The sequence below is a fragment of the Musca autumnalis genome, unplaced genomic scaffold (assembly GCF_047663935.1).
Source record: "Musca autumnalis isolate F117 unplaced genomic scaffold, ASM4766393v1 scaffold_4, whole genome shotgun sequence".
Lineage (NCBI taxonomy): Eukaryota > Metazoa > Arthropoda > Insecta > Diptera > Muscidae > Musca > Musca autumnalis.
In genome coordinates this window covers 186,728,616-186,740,722 of record NW_027411977.1, presented here as the reverse complement: position 1 = coordinate 186,740,722, position 12,107 = coordinate 186,728,616, and the positions used below count along the sequence as shown (strand labels likewise).

General features: G+C 32.4%; 1 protein-coding gene across 3 annotated transcripts in view; it reads right to left on the bottom strand.

The window, feature by feature from the left end:
• Positions 1-12,107, bottom strand: part of LOC141402725 (uronyl 2-sulfotransferase homolog pip-like) — a 266,172-nt gene that overhangs the window by 89,422 nt on the left and 164,643 nt on the right. For all 3 annotated transcript variants that reach the window (XM_073984601.1, XM_073984600.1, XM_073984602.1), the window contains exon 2: positions 8,847-9,007. In XM_073984601.1, the coding sequence (XP_073840702.1) occupies positions 8,847-9,007 (161 nt within the window). The remainder of the gene's footprint in view (positions 1-8,846; positions 9,008-12,107) is intronic.

The window sequence follows — 12,107 nt, the reverse complement described above, 5'->3', positions numbered from 1 at the left end:
CAGCAAGCTGTGGAATAAGAACGCAAGAAGGCCCGCCAAAGAGTTACCCGGCACCAGAAGTTGGTAAAATCTGAGCAAACATTGGCCGAATACAGGGGCTTTCATTTGAGATATTAAAAAAAATATTATTATTCGCTTGAAGCTAAATCAAAGCATTTATGAATCGAATTGACTTCGTTCATATGGCCACTACGGGAACGTTTACATCTGTCAATACGATGAATCCAATTTCCGATGACTCGAACACACATTTCAATCGAAAAGGTCGCTATTTTCCGTTCATTGTTGGCTCTGAGCTCTTCCAACGTCGTCGCCTTGTTGGCACAGACCAATGACTTGACGTAGCCCCGAAAAAAAGGTCAGAGGCGTTAAATTACACTACCGAGACGGCCAAACGACTGGGCCACTTGTTAAGGTAACACGCTCATCAAATTTACTCTTCAATAAATCGTTGTTACGTGGATGTTTGGCTTGTGGGACCGTCCTGGTGAAACCACATGTCGCCCAGATCTATATGTTCCAACCCATGCCAAAAATAATCAGCGATGACGTGACGATTGACATCGCCGACGAAAAAGTGTTGTCCATTGACTACGCCAGCATGCAAACTGCACCAAACAGTGATTTGTTGTGGATGAAGTATTGATTCACGAAGCACATGTAGATTTTTACCTGACCAATAACACATATTTTGGCTATTCACAAACTCGTTGAGCCAAAAATGAGCTTCGTCGGTTAAAAAGGAACTTCGTTTACTGAATAAATTGACAGTGAACATAGCTAAAAATGTCAAAACTAACCTTGAAGCTACAGTGACCACTAAGTTTGAAATGATTCGAGACCTCCAGGTTAAAGACGATTAATCAGTGAATATGATAGGCATAAAGCTAAAGTGAGCGCATACTTTGAAATTATTTGAGATCTTCAGGTTAGGGATATAAAGTCCAGAAGGAAACTCCATTGTGTTGACAAACAAATGGAGAAATTTTAATGCGAATTAGACAGTGAGAGGTTGAAATGCAAAATCGCGTTAACAGCTATAAAGAAAATGGAAGGTCTGATCATGACAATGGAAGACATCGATTTTTTACTAAGAATATTGAATTGCGGGAACATGTAACACGAAGAAGTTTGGAAAAAAAGGAAACCCGGTAACAGGAGCTGGAAAAATCTGAGCAAACACTGGCGAAACTCCTGAGTAGCCTGAACAAAGCTAAATATGCCAACAATAGCCATGAAGCTAAGGTGAGCGCTCAGTTTAAAATGATTCCGAGATCTGCACTATAAGGATGTACAGTCCCGAAGGAAACTGCATGTATTTGACAAATAGGTGGAGGAGTTTCAACGCAAATTGCACAGAAAGAAAATGTAAGATATACAAAAAAGAGAAAAAAGTTGCCACCCAACTTGCGAAGAAGCAGAGCGAGTGGTCATGGCTTTGAGGTCTGAAGTGAGAAGACTGATTAAGGCTTTGTAGGGTTTGGAGAGCGCCCGTCTTTCGGTTGAAACCGACCGAGATGAGTTGGCGTCTCAATAATGGCAATGGCAACAATTAAGATGACAGATAGTAAGGCTAGAAGTGTGGAGGTTGAAAAATGGGCGTGAGCATTTGGCCATCGAAATTTACATAAATATCAGCGATGATATGCAGATGACAAATAAGATATGTCCACAGAAAGCAATACGGAATGGAAATCTTACACGAAGGAGATTGACCGAGCCATGGGGGAGGTACCCTTAGGGAGGACAGATATGGGCCATTTTAGAAGTTAAACTAAATTTTGACAAAATATTAGGAGATCCAAAGTTTGGACCAAATTGGTTGCCCCATTGAAGTGATATCGTCCTAGCATTTTAGTGACATTTTTTTAAATATTGGGGAGAAGTACCGGAAGTTGTGGACCGGTATTGCCCCATGAAACTAAGTTTGGATATAATATGACGAAGACCAATGTTAGACCAAATCGGTTGAACAGTTCAAGAGTTATCGTGCTCTCCGACAGCCACTTATGGTGACATAGGGATTTTTTACACCTTTTGGGCTGTTTTCCTAAGAAATATGGACTTGCCCCTGAAAAACTTTTTACGGTCGTAATGGAGGTAGCGAATGCAAATCGCTTCAACAGAAATCAAAGTGATTAGAGAGCAGGTCTTAAAGTGAACCTATTCGAAATTGTGTGTGAGAGGTACCAGAAGGAGTAGACAAATATAGTCAATATTCGAACCTGATCTATATCAGGTTGATATATTAGGATGTGCAAAGTATGGATTACATCGGTCACTCCCTTCAAGAGTTATCGTGCGCACAATTTTTGCGAACGTTTTTGAACTTTTGTGGGTGAGTTGCCTGAAGGAGTGGACCGATATGGCTTATCTTCGAATTTAAACTTTGTTTGGACAAAATATAACGAAGGCCAAATTTTGGACCGAATCGGCAGATCCGTTCGAGAGTTATCTTGCGCTCCATCCACTACACACGGTGTTATAGGGGCTTTTTGCATCTTTCAGGCTATTTTCTCAGGAAGTATGGACTAGCCCCTGATGAAACTTGTACCGTCGTATGGGAGGCAATGAGTACAACTTGTTGCAACAAAAATCAAAGCGATTCGAGAGCAGGTCCTAATCTGAACTTATCCGAAATTTTGTGGGGGAGGTACCGAAAGGAGTGGACCGATATAGCCCATCTTCGAACTTAAACTAAGTTTGGACAAAATATTGCGAAAGCCAAATTTTGGATCGAATCAGTTGATCCGTTCGAGAGTTATCGTGCGCTCCAGCGAGACAGACGGACGGACATTGCTCAATCGACTCCAAAGTGTCTGAAACACATTTGGTCCAAACATACTTGGGGTCTAAAACCATTATTTCGATGAGGCACATTTTGCCCGTATGAAAGCGCATATATCCTCGTTAGCATAAATGCTGAGGGTATAAAAATGAAGGTGGTTGCAATAGAAATACTGGGAAGGACAGAATTAGAGCTCACTGTTGTCATCAAGGCCAAAGAGCCCGAGAAGGATATTTTTCTTCGACGTCGGATGGAGAGGATGGCCAAGGCCAGAAAGATGAGACCGTTATAATATTAATTTTTTTACAAATCTTCCGTTAAATTTTAAATTGACATTACAAAGTAAATAATTATTTCGTAGATAATAAAATTGTAGTAGAATACTAGATATGCAAAAAATTGAATTGAATAGGTCTTGGAACTAAGAACAAATATATGTATGTACATTGTTGCATATATATGGTGTCAGGCCCCATAATATTGGTGTAGGTAACAATATATGCTTCAATATAGATTCTGTAACCATATTATTGTGTTCCAGTGACCATATTCTTTTTACTTTCTCTTGAGATTTATTCAAAGATTTCAATTTAATTTAAGAGTTGTTATAAATATGTATGTAGATATTTTTTTTTCAGATCACCTCAGCCCTGACCTAATTTTTCATGCAATTGTGGATTCAAATTCAGTTGCGAAAAATAAAAATATACTCGTATTTGTACCTACATACAACGTCAAATACGACACACATAACTAGCAAACATTTAAAATCAACACAAAATTTTGACTCGTTAGCTTTGTTTTTTTGTGCCTTGTTATGCAATTTATTTATTTATGTTAATTCCTAACACTGTTTAACGGCTGAATAAACTTGGTAAATAGTACAACCATGTGAGTACATAACTAAATAAGTGAATTGTTGGCAGGTATGATGACAATTTTTTTCCATAACATTCTAACAACATAGCATTCGGCTGGTTGGGAATCTCGTTCATAGGAACTGAAGAAGGAGTAGTCCGATTAAATTATTTTCTCGTAGAAATTTTTGTAAAAACTCTTATCAAATTAGACCCAACTGGAGTAGCTGCTATTTTGCCATTCTGACTTGTTTGGAGTAAAAAAATCCGCCCTGCCTGAGGTTGCTTGCAACCATAATTATCATTAGAAAATTTGTTTATGATTTTTTTTTTGCAAAAACTCGCAAAAACGAATATCCTTTCCTTGTGCGTTTTTTGCACGCACTTTCAACGGATATTTGCAAGACAAAACATAAAATTCACTTTTGGCAAATGATGGACAAGCAGTCAACATTAGACAAAAACGATTTCAGCTGAAAAAGTACTGCTTGTAGTATGTACTTATGGAAAGAGGAAAACACGAAGAAAATTCTTTACTTGCAAAGGGTTTTCAAAAAGGAATGACAAGTTATGTAGTTTTAGGCGGGATTATGCGAATAGAAAAAGTCAAAAGCGAGTTTTATGGAAAATTTGTATTTTTAGTCGTCAAATTTCATCAACAAAGTAGAAAATTAGTTGTGTTATGGAATTGCAATAAAGTAAACTGCATGTGATATAAGTATTTAGGTCGTATTGCTGTGTATTTTGTGTTAAAATAAGTTCAATGTAAATCACACCTTGAAGCGGACCCACTTTTATTGTTAGAATTTCTTTTATGTACATATTTTATTTTAATACTTTACGTATACGTTTTCACTAATTCAATTAATGTTACGCAAGTTATATTTAAATATTGAATCTAACGAATGAAAATGCAACCATGTACATATTTTGTAAACAATAGACCTGTTCGCTCAGTTCTCTTTTATTGAGCAAGTTTGTTATCGAACAGCATTGTGAGTTATCGTACAGACCTAATACTATTAATTTACATCGTTGTTTGTTCTGTTTTGTTTGAAGATTCAATCATATGATTGCTTAAGTCTGGAGTATTTCTCCATTAGCTTAACTTCATCACTATCCTGTAAACATTATTCTCTGCAAAGAGAATAGTAATGAAGTTAAGCCAATGGAGAATATACAACTAATACTAGATGAGATGGAGTACTTAAGCAAAACTAAATTTCAATAAAGGCACTCTCATTCGCTTGCCCAAGTTGATGAATACAGATTCTTAAGCTGGAAATGATGGCTAAGTAGAGGGTCAAGTATCATGTAAATTAATTTTGTTGCTGTTTTGTTCTTCTTGAGCTTTTAAATTATATTACGTGTTTTCTAGAAAAAGTCGCCAAAAGTGAGCGAACGTTGAGACTTTTGTTTTATTTGCCAACATCAACATAAGTGGAAAAGCTAACTACGAACAACAACGCAAAAAAACTCCAATATTTTATTGACAGGGTCCGCATCAGAAGTTTTCTAATCAAATACTTCTTTGAAGGACCTAAGGACTATCCATTGCATTACCTTTAAAAGGGCCCTAATAAACGGTTAAAAATAAATATAAGTTAATAACCCAGTTTGCAAGTCACACCTCGTCGTAGTCCAGTGATCGTGAAAAACTTTTTCTCCCACATATGTGGGTCCTTGAAATCTGTGGTGCAATATACTACCACGTGCACTCAACCTACGGGCAAAAAAGGAGAAGAAGGCAAAAAAACACAGGGGAAGTTTAATCTTGACCCAGCCAACGGAGAATGGATGCGACTCTGATTCCGTATCCGACAGCAACAGCAAAACAAACACAAATGTTGTGGAAATACACACTAATGAGGATGTTCACAAGATAATGGACGAAGTGAGTAAGAGCAACGCAAAGCTCGCAACAGAAATGAAGCTGCTAAGCAGTTGCTTAATGATGGAAGTTTAAGAAGTTGAACAAAAAACATCATTATGCTTTAAACACTCCATCCACTTCCTCGGAAGCGGCGAAGAGGATAAGATTTACCGAAAAGCAGAACACTGTGAAATCATGGAAGAAAATATCTTCGCACCTTCAAATGCTTCGAGTATATCTACGCCCGCACCGAGGGTGACACAGTGAGCTCGGAAATAAAGAAGAAAAAGCCGAACACAGTAGCTTCTGAAATGTCTGGGGATACCGGAAAGAAATCCCGGAATTTTCAGAAGAATAAGATGGCCGCGGAAACAAGGAAGGAACCGCCAACAATTTACGCCAAGGTTGCCAAAAGGCAATACAGCAACGAATGATCGACAGCAGTAGGGGTTTCTGACAGGCTACATAAGAACCATCCGAAAGTCGTTGAGAAAATCACAACGAATTTTGTCTAAGTATTCTGCCTGGCCTATGCAGAAAAGACTGTCCCGATAATTATTGAGCAGAGGCTACACACACGCAGAGAAAAAAATATGTTTGATCCAACAATATTCCAAGAGCAAAATATGTATTGTTAACATATTGTTGGATTCCTCATGTAGTATTGTAAATCCAAAAATAGTTTGTGTCAACTGAAAAATATTTCTCTCTTTTCTTCGAAAATTTGTTTCTCTTCTCTCGCTATTCGATGCCGTGTTGAAAAAACAATTTTGGTGAGTTGTGGTGTGTTTGTATGACATGCTGCCTTTACCTTTGTTTTTGTGTGTATGTACTTGTGAGACTCTTGTTTTTATTTGTTTCTGTTTTGTTTCATTCTTCTTTCCTTTTCATGTTTGTTATGGTGTTTAATTATTCCTTATGTTGTGGTGGGTTCTTGTGGCTTTTTGTTTGTCTTTGTTGTCAGCCAATGCAGCAAACCATGTATTGTGTTCATCAATGATTGCAATATTATACGCGACATTTATATCCAAGTTATGCGAAAAGTGTATATGAGAAGTATATGCACTCAAATCAAAAATTTCTGGGCTGGTTTTCTGTATTGACAATACTTTTTGTAAACAAAATTAGATTATGATAGTTCCTACAATCGGTATTGTTAACGATTTTAACAATATTGCGGAAATTCGAAAGTTGTTTTTGTTTTCTATGTTTGGAACAAAAGATGGTATTTTTGGATTTGGATTACAATGTTTGAACAAAACAAATACATTTTTGGAACCAAAACATATATTATTGTTCCAACAAAAGCGAAAAATATTTTTTTCTCTGCGTGCAGTGATCTCGGAAATGAAGAAGGTGAGCTCGACCGCAGGATTTTCTAAAAAGACTGGGGATTCTGGAAAAATCATATAGTCCGGAAAGAAACTGCATGGATTTGACAAACAAGTGGCGTAACTTCAACGCGATTTGCATGGTAAGAGAATGGATCGCAAAATCGCGGTAGCGGTTATGATGAAAATTAAGAAAATAATCCAGCCCAGAAAGAAATTGTAGTGGCGAGCAAAGAAGTCATTACTTTGAGGGTGGAAGTGGGAAGCCGCGTCGTGCTAACTAGGCTGAACGTGAGTATCAGAGAAATTTACGTTACGAGGGCATCAAGGATTTTCTAAAAAGCCTGGGGATTCTTGAAAAAATCTTAGACTTTTCAGAAGAGGAAGATGGAATGCATGAAAGTTGCCACCATATAGGCGATAATGTTGTGCGGTGATCGACACAAATAGAGGGTCTGCCAGCCTACAGAAGGACCATCAGAAAACCATTGAGAAAATGGTCAACGACAAACTCGTGGATCACATCCCACATGGGCGTGGACAAATAGCATACATCAGCAGTGTCCTTTAGGGGACCTGCTAATGTACCACTTGGAGCCTCCACGCTCGAAGTCAGTTTCCAATCAAAACCACAACTTATATGAAATGAGATGTTTTCCACAGGGAGGAGAAAGATGGTACACTCCTTGTGGAAGGACTTGATAAGCTCTCAGTAGGCAGTCTCAAAAATACTACTATTATGTCTCAAACAATGAGAAGTTTTTTCTTTATTCACCTTCATACTTCGAGCTGACGATTGATGTTTGGGTATAAAAAGTTTCTTGTTGAAGAAGTTATTGAAAAATAACTTCGGTGGAGAATATCCACAAACAAAAAACAAGGGAACTGATGAGATCCAGTGGCGTGGATCGAAACTAGTCTTCCCTGCCTTAGCCCTTGGCGAACAATGCCAAACTTTTTTTAAAAAATCCACAATTATAGAAAAAATATTTTTAAAAAAAATCCACGATTGTTGAAAATGTATTTTTTAAAAAATTTACTATTATTGAAAAAAAAATTTTCAAAAAAATTACGATTATGAAAAAATATTTTTCAAAAAAATTACGATTATGAAAAAATATTTTTAAAAAAATCCACGATTATCAAAAAAATATTTTTCAAAAAAATTACGATTATGAAAAAATATTTAAAATAAATAAAAAAAATCACTATTGAAAAATATTTTTTTAAAAATCCACGATTATTACAAAAATATTTTTTAAAAATCCACGATTATTACAAAAATATTGTTTAACAAATCCACGAATATTAAAAAATATTTTTTAAAAATCCACGATTATTGAAAAAATATTTTTTTATAATCAACTATAATTGAGATTTTTCATAAATCCACGATTATTGAAAAAAAATATTTTTAAAAAATCCACGCCAATATAAACATCTTCAAATGATAAGAGGTTTTTATTAGGAAATTGTTAGTTCAAAAGTGCAGCAGTAGACCTTTTTCTTTATAATTATTTTTTGATTATTTCTCTGATGGAGTCCCCAATTTAAGGACATAAGGATTATTTATAGCAAAAAGCCCTAATTTTGCTCCCCACTTTAAAAAAATCTTGATTTTTTCCATGATAGGGTAACCTCTAATCTATGCCAAATGATATTTTATTTTGTTCTCCCTATATTTTTCATTTAAAAATAAAAACAACATTCTCTGCCATTCCGCACTCTTGCCTGCCTTTTTCGTTCTTCTTCTCAAGTACAAAAATTGCATAAATTTGCAGTAAAGATAAATTTTGCAAGAGCTGCTTTCTTTTTGGCTCCTATATTTTTCCTGGACAACAACTGACTACAAAGAGAAACAAAAGCAAAAATATATGTAGTTGTTCCCTGACATTGCAGCTACAACTCCTTTGACGCTGGCAGTAGCTCTCTCCATGTTGAACACAACAACAATAGCATAAAAAGAATTCAGGAAATGATGAACATGATTAACTTACTTGGTCCATCCAAATGATTGCTGCCTGTCAGACCGAGTGCTGAAAATTCTGATGGCTGTAATTTCATTTCCATCTCTTTAAGGCGACTGTTGAGTTTATTTGTGTGCATGAATAAGAAAAATGTACAGGATATGGCCAGTAAGGCAATCAGTTCAACGGATCTGTAAAGAAAAAAGGATGGTAAAAAATTAAAAAAAAAAATAAATAAAAACAAGCAGAGGAAATAAACAAAGGAGAAAACAGATAGGAAGAAAATACAGAGATTTTGAAATCGTTTAAATGTGATTTTAATTTTGATGGATGGTATTTGGTTGGTGTTTGGGGTTTATTCGAATGTTTTATGGGGAGGTTTTTCCTATAGAAGTCTATTAGGACCTTCTAAAAGAAAATCTTTAGATACTATTAAGAGCCATAATGAGTTTTTTAAAGAAAAGTAATTAAGGCCTTCTCAAAGAAGATCATTAAGGCCCCCAACAGAAGCTCTCTATTTCCTTCATATTTGTTTAGAAGAAGACCTTTATTGATATTTTTTATGTTCGTTAACGTTTTCATAACTTTAAATTTAAAATACAAAACGCTAAAGGAAATAACAGCTGAAACAAAAGATCAACAACAAAATAAAATACCAAAAATACCAGGACAAGGAAAGACATTAAAACGGAAAATTCATTTTGGGCAACATTCCGACAAGAAAACAAACAACTTTTATATTTTCCGTGGAATTAAACAGGACAACAAACGGGAAACTAAGAAGAAAGCAATAAAAATATAAAAAAAAAAATTTCTTCACATTTTCACAGATGGTCAAACAAAATTTATTTATATTTTTGTTTTTTTTTTTGTTTCGTTGCCTTAAGAATATTTCCTGCTACTTGGTACGGCTGCTAATGTCATTTTTCAGCAAGGCAGCAGGATAATGCCATAGGCAATATTAAACAGAAAGAGAAGAACTGCAACTACAGCAAAACCACAAAACTTACTCAAACTTTCATTTACACTCAGTGTTGTCTTAGAGAAAGCGATAAGATGAAGAGAGTGGCAAGGAGACAAAGAAATGTAAAATGAAAAAGTTTTTGAAAGCCTTAAAAAGCCATAAAAGAAATGACCACCAGAGTAGTTAACAGTAAAACAAGATATTAGTTACCGGCTTAACATGTCACAGGTGATAATGTGTTCGTTTTGATGTCAATGAAAAAAATGGATCGAAAGTTTTGCTTTTAGGATAATTTAAAGAGTAAAAACTTCGAATGCAAAAAAACAAAACAAATTTTCCCAAACACACAGGTTTTTAATGCGGCTTATGTGTATATATCTTCGGAATCTTCTAACCAAATACCAGAAAAGTTAAAATATTTAATCCGGAAAAATTTAAAAACACATTATTGAAATTAAAAAGAATTTTGAATTAAGTCTAAGGAAGTTATTGAAAAATAAAAAATAATTTAGACAAAAACATAGAGTTGTTCAAAAGAATTAAATTTTTAATGCAAATTTTTTAAATAAGTAAATAATATTCTTTGCATAATGGTGGATTTTTTAAAGATTCTTTTTTAAATAATAGTGGATTTTTTAAAGAATTTTTTTGTATTAATTGTGGCTATTTAAAGAATATTTCTTGTTTAATAATCCTGTATTGTATTGATTTAATCGTGGAATTTGTAAAAAATATTTTTTATTAATCGTGGATATTTTAAAGGATATTTTTGTTGTTTTGTTTTGAATTTTTTAAGGTTATTTTTGTATTAATCGTGGATTTTTTTAAAGGATATTTTTGTATTAATCGTTTATATTTTAAAGAATATTTTTGCATTATTCGCGGATTTTTTTAAAGGTTTTTTTTTGTATTAATCGTGGAATTTTTAAAGGATGTTTTAAACATATTTTTTTTTAAGAATTTTTTTGTAGTAATCGTGGATTTTTAAAGAATATTATTGTATTAATCTTGAATTTTTTAAAGAATATTTTTGCAGTAAACATGATTTTTTTAAAGAATATTTTTGTAGCAATCGTGGAGTTTTTAAAGAATATTTTTGTAGCAAACATGGTTTTTTTAAAGAATATTTTTGAAGTATTCGCGGATTTTTTAAAGAATATTTTTGTAGTAATCGTGGGTTTTTAAAGAATATTTTTTTAATCGTGGATTTTTTAAAGAATATTTTTTTATTAATCGTGGATTTTTTTAAAGAATATTTTTGTATTTATCGTGGATTTTTTAAAGAATATTTTTGTATAAATCTGGATTTTTTAAAGAATATCGTGGACATTTTTAAAGAATATTTTTTGTATTAATCGTGGACTTTTTACGAATATTTTTGTATTAATCGTGGACATTTTAAAGAATATTTTTGTATTAATCGTGGATTTTTTTACGAATATTTTTGTATTAATCGTGGACATTTTAAAGAATATTTTTTGTATTAATCGTGGACTTTTTTTCCGAATATTTTTGTAATTACCTCGTATTTTTTTTTAAATATTTTATTTTTTTTATTTTAATAAATATTTTTTTTTATTTTAATAAATATTTTTTTTTATTTTAATAAATATTTTATTATTATTTTATTTTAAAAAATATTTTAGTTTTTTATTTTACACAATATTTTATTTTGAAAAATATCTTATTTTTTATTTTAACAATAGTTAATTTTTTATTTTAAAAATATTTTATTTTTATATTTTAAGAAATACTTAATATTTTTTTTTTTAAATATTTTATTTTTGGTTTTAAAAAAATACTATATTTTATTTTAAAAAATATTTTATTTTTTTATTTTAATAAAAATATTTAGTTTTTTAATTTCAAAAATTGATGATTGATAAAAAATTATTTTAAAAAAGTTTACGATTATAGAAAGAATATTTTTTAAAAAATCTACGATTATTGAAAAAATATTAAAAAATACGATTATTGAAAAATATTTAATTTCCTTATTTAAAAAAGTGTATTATTTATTTATTTTAAAACATATTTAATTTTTTTATTTCATACAATATTTTAATTTTTTAATATTCTGTTTTTGTATTTTAACAAATAATCTTTTTTTTGTAAAAAAATATTTTATTTTTTTAACAATATTTTATTGGAAAAATATTTTTTAAACAAATTCAGGATTATTGAAAAATATTTTTTACCAAATTTACGATTATTGGAAAAAAATTTGTAAACAAAATCACGATTATTAAAAAATATTTTTTTTTTTAAATTCACGATTGTTGAAAAAAATATTTTTAAAAAATTCACTATTATTGACAAAATATTTT